Raw genomic sequence first — 5,477 nt, forward strand, 5'->3', positions numbered from 1 at the left:
GTTCTATATGCATAAATAAATAAATCTTTAAAATAAATAAACATCAACCCAAACTAGAAAACCTGGCTCCATCAGCAGGAGCCTCCCAGCTCTGGGAAGCCACCAGTCTGCTTTCTGCCAATGGCTGTTTTGGACATTTCCCATATGTGGAATCATGTACGATGTGGTCTTTTGTGATTATGACAATAGTAACAGAACACTGAAGAAACCTTTGAATTAAACACTCTCAATAGCAAACTTTATGATATGTAAATTATCTCATGTAAGGTACTTTGAAAGTCAGTTTTTACAGAGACATTACTGACAATTTAGACAAAACGTAGACAGCTTTCTTTCTCTCTGTCCTTCATTCCACTTCAATTCTAACTGTACTTCACAGTCCCAGTCCCGGGCGGGGGTGGGGGGGGGACGGGGACGGGACTGCACTGAGAGGACATATCACTGTGGATTGAGCAAAGTCAAAGTCAAAACCATTATTTTGGCTTAAAGAGTACTTTATGATTGGGGCATTTCAGCAGGAGAAATTTAAATGAACACCCTCATCTCTCTTGTGTGCTGCTGGACACTTTAATAACCAGCCTGACCTCATTATTTCACCAGCTTTTTCCATAAATTGGAGTAATAAAACATGATTTGGGGAATTTAGAGATAATTAACCTAGTTGTTTTGTCTGCTAGTCTCCAAATTCAGAGGAATCAGATAATGCTAATATGTAATAAAATAGTCCTACTGCAATATAAGTAGTGAAGAAATACCAACAGCTAATGTATATTGAGTGCATGAGGTACACGGGTACTTATATGACATCTCCAACTCCATTTCCACCTAAGGTCATAGTACAGAGTAGCTGTAAAGCCTGCCATTTGCACAACTGCACTCGAAAGCATCCTGAAGGAGACAATACCCTACTAGACTATAAGCTTCACAATATTATCAGAGCACCGCCAGCAACAATGGTGAAAGATGAAGTAGGAGAGATCCCCAGTCACTCATCTTCCTTGTTGGGGGTAGTCTAAATATACTCTGAAAAATATTGTAATAAAAGACTACATTATATGGGAAGATTTTCAATCATATCTATCTTTGCCTTTGAAAATAACTTAAGATCACAGTGATTTTAAGATTATATTTCCTTCAGAATAATAAAGGTGAGTCTTAGGAGGAAAAAAAAGAAGAAAAATTCCATTATTTTTCAAAAGACAGTATTTATTTAGAACAGATAACTCATTTAAAAAGGGCATGCTGTCCTTTTGTACACAAATTTACTCATCTAATCATCTAATCAGCTTAGTGTCCCCCAAAAAAGATGTAAATACTATTTAAATTACTAGTCAAGTTGGCTTATGGAAATTACTACTTAGCATGATTGCCTCTGGATAAAGAACAAACAGGAGAAAAGAATCTATTGAATAAGGTCATTTCACCCTTTTGAAGTGAAATGATCAAAACTATGTATAGAAAAGCAAAGATTCTATAAATATTCCAAGTATCATTAAAAATATAATTATTCCCTAGTTCTTTCAGTAATGGACAATTATAGGTTCTACACAAAATGCTATAAAAATGTTAATATTTTTAATGTTACTTACCCTTTTCAAATGTTCTTGTATTTTAGACTCTACATCTTCAATGTGTGAAATCATTTTGTTGACACATGGTGCTGGGAAGTTCACTAATGAACAGCTGTGGCGACGACATGGGTAGCTAAAGTAAATGTCTTTATTCACCACTGAAACAAAAACACAAAGGGGAGTGGTTAAGACTTGATTTCAGAATATGTAAAAGGCAGTCTTCATTAATACTAATACTCAAACTTTCTTTAATAAACAGATTGATAAATCAAAAAATTGTAACATGAAGGTAAAAAAATAAACTGATGACTCAATATAACAAATGAAAATGAAGTGAAGAAGCATGAAAAAAACTTGGAGCACAGTTAAAATGTACTATATCAGTGTGAACAAAACAGTGAAAAAATTTTAAAAAGGTACAGAACCATTTAATCCACTTGTTCTAAATAGAACCTGAATCACTCAGAAAATGGTTTTGAAATATATTTTAAATTCTCCCTTCAAAGATAATCCATACCTCCCAATGCAAATAATGTACAAGCACTCACACATTGAACAAGTTCTTCCATATGTCCAGCCTGAGTTTCTCTTGCTGAAAAAATTAAAATCAGGTCCCCTTCATCCTCATAATAACCTCATTTTCTATCTTCCATTTCTGAAAATTGGAGTCTCATGTGAGAAGTGACTGATGTTCTCACTATAGCATCCAAGTTGTACTCATCATAAAATCTACTCAGTACGATGTGCCTCGGTGATTCTAATCCTGGCATATCCCAAATAGACTGAAGGTTACAGAAGCCAGCAAAGTTCTCCATGAAATTCCACCAGAGTGCTCACTTGCAGAGCTTTTGCCTCTAAGAACTCTAGTGGGCTGGATTATAGCTTCAGTCAATGATCTTAAATGCAAGACACAACACAGGCACAGTCCCTCAATGAGAACAATGCGATGAACTCATTTCAGTTGACCTTGAAGAACACAGAAGTAATGTTGTTGCCTCCAGAGGATGCCTTTTGTTTCAGTGCCAACCCAGAGATAGCAAATACTTTAGAGAGCTTCCTTTAAAGTGCAATCCTTTAAAAATCATTTAAATTAAATCTCATCTTTTCCTACTCCAAAAATACAATCTCTGAAATTGGCATATATGATTTATAAATAAAGGTGTGTTTACTTTACCCCATATCTAAAAATATATAATAGATGTATAGATGTGAATATATTACTTTATATGTGTGTATATACAGACATGTTTATTTTATATATATATATATATATATATATTCTTTTTTGTTCTGATTAGCATTTTTATGAAATATGCCAAGCATGGGATTATTCTAAGTACCTTTGATGCCACATTTTATTTAAACCTCACAAACTAGTGAAATTAGGTTATTATACTGGTTATATAATTAAGGAAACCAAGGCATGGAGATTTACATAACATCTAAGTCCACAGAGCTGGCAGGATAAGACCTAGGACTAGAACTGTATCTCCCCAGGTAAGAAGAATAGATCCTATATAGTGAACATAGTTTTGATCTTTTTTAAATGTGGCAAAATAGACAAATAGTTTTAAAAATGTAATTCAGAGACTATCCAATGTTTCACATGCCCATCTTGTTCTTAAATTTCAAATATTCTTTCATGTTATCAGTACTAACACGTTCATATTTTAGTAGCTTTTGACCATATTCTGAATGTATGTGAAGTCTGTCACTCTTTTATGAATATTATATTCCATCTTGCCTCTTTATATACAGATATGTATTTTCATTACAGCAACAAAGGAATGAAGAACAAGTTGGTTGAGATGACATACTGATTTCCTAGCCAAATATCTTGATAAGTACATGTTGCTCTTCCCTCCAAATATAAGGTTTTAATACACATTTAACAAACAGTAGCCCTTATACTCAAAACATTTGTTTTGCTTCATTTATTGTGGGGAAAAGAAGGTCAATAATGACTCATTTAACAATTTTCTGCGATGTGCCACTCTATACTTATTATGTGAATATAATTTCATAGCATTCCATAGTTTAGAATTAACATTTTACATATTGTAAGATAATAAAATACAATGAAGTCCAAATTTTTACTTAAAGTATATAAAGGACCTGGTATCATACTTAGTTCAAGGTAGAACCAGAATTGCATAGTATAGTTTTCTTCAGCTGTATGCATGGTATTTGCCCATTGTAAAGAGACACACAGGTTACGGAACTAGGTGTCGATGTACACTGAATTTTTGACTTGACTGAAAACTATTTGTCCTTCATAAGCTAAAACTGCTCTGTCTCTAACCTCAGGTTTCTCATGTAACAGATGAAATGTTTAATTAGGGACTTATGTAGGGTCTTTTAAACTAAAACCTCAAGATACAATGAACTAATGACTTTAGTCATATAGAGGCTGATAAATGCCCCTCCATGAAACCTGCGCACAAATAATCAGCCTATTTACAGAACTAACTCAGAAAGGACTCTCATCCTCTCCAAATATCTAGCCAAATATATCAGTACTGACCAGTAAAGAGTAGATATACATTTCAAAGATAATGTTTTGTAGATTGTCACTGAATAATTTTTTAATTATAAATTTCATACCCCAAAATATTAGTCCTACTTTTCTTAGCAAACATGTCCTCAATGAACTGGGGAAGTTCTAGTACCTGATAGAGATTATTATTTAAAAACAACTCAAACATTTCTGAAATTGTAAACAATTCTTACAAACCAAATAACAACTAACACTATGTTGTAAATAAACATATAATTATGGTGCTAGATATTAATGATTTCTAGGTTTTATTATTTAATAAATATGACATTGCAAACTAAAAAATGAATAAATATGTATATCTGATACATAGCTAGATTACAAAAGTTACTGTAAAATTTATATTCAGTCCTCACCTTCAGTATTTGTCATTTTGTCTTCATGAAAAATCTCAACAGCTTCCATTGGGGCACCAAAGAGAACCAAAGCTTGTGATGCAGCACTATCTTTTAAAAAGAAAACAATCGTTTCAGTGAGCAGTTAATATTAAGCTTTTAAAACAAGAGAAATAATGTGCAAAGTTATGTTGTCAATGGCTTGCCCTTGAAAAAGCAACTATAATACAAATATTAACCAAACCCACAATAGAATACTTTTATATGTTTTCACTGTGTTCTTCAGTTGACTTAATTTTAACAAAAGGATAATGATATTCAAAATAGCATGCATTTTGTAAAATGTAAAACAGAGAAACCACCCAGCACAATGTTCAATGTTCCCAAAATAGCAAGGTAGAATAATTTAGCTTTAGCTTTCAAATAAATATTAACAATTATACACAAACAAAATAGTTCTGAAAAGGCTCAAGAGTAGTCCACTTTGGAAACTTCAGCAACAGAATAAAACAGAAAAACTGGGAATGACTAAATAAAAAAGAAGGACAGATTCAGTTTGCTTGCTCACCCCTCCTCCCAGGCTAACTGCACTCAATGTCTGCAGGAAATTTACAACTCAAAAAAACGCTCCCTTTAGAAAAGTAGGAATGGGGCAGGGCAAATCATTAACTCTGCACCTGTTGGAGCATTGCACAAAGGACTTGCTTCCGTTCCAACCTATGTACAGACTGCTCTGGTGGACATGTCTAGAGATGACTGGGAACATTAAAGAAGGACAAAGGAATGGATGAGAAAACAAGACTGAACTATATGTGACTATGGAAGATTCACCAGTTTTGAAGATATACATGGATTCAAAGTGAAGGAATGGAAAGTAATATTTTATAAAATGAAAACCAAAAAGTGATAATAAATAACTATATTGTATCTGATACAATACAGTACAACAGTACCATTTGCAATAGCATATAAAGAATAAAATACTTAGTAATATATTTAACCATGGAGGTGAAA

The 5,477-nt window shown here is 33.2% G+C and overlaps 1 protein-coding gene across 1 annotated transcript in view; it reads right to left on the reverse strand.

The window, feature by feature from the left end:
- CCDC178 (coiled-coil domain containing 178) overlaps window positions 1-5,207 on the reverse strand; it is a 232,663-nt gene extending 227,456 nt beyond the window's left edge. The window contains exons 1-3 of the mRNA XM_004683996.1: window positions 5,189-5,207; window positions 4,485-4,574; window positions 1,590-1,729 (exon numbers count right to left, since the gene is read on the reverse strand). Coding sequence (XP_004684053.1) covers window positions 1,590-1,729; window positions 4,485-4,574; window positions 5,189-5,207 — 249 coding nt within the window. The remainder of the gene's footprint in view (window positions 1-1,589; window positions 1,730-4,484; window positions 4,575-5,188) is intronic.
- Window positions 5,208-5,477: the final 270 nt, after the last annotated feature.

The sequence above is a fragment of the Condylura cristata genome, unplaced genomic scaffold, assembly GCF_000260355.1.
Source record: "Condylura cristata isolate star-nosed mole 26May11 unplaced genomic scaffold, ConCri1.0 scaffold00016, whole genome shotgun sequence".
Classification (NCBI taxonomy): Eukaryota; Metazoa; Chordata; class Mammalia; order Eulipotyphla; family Talpidae; genus Condylura; species Condylura cristata.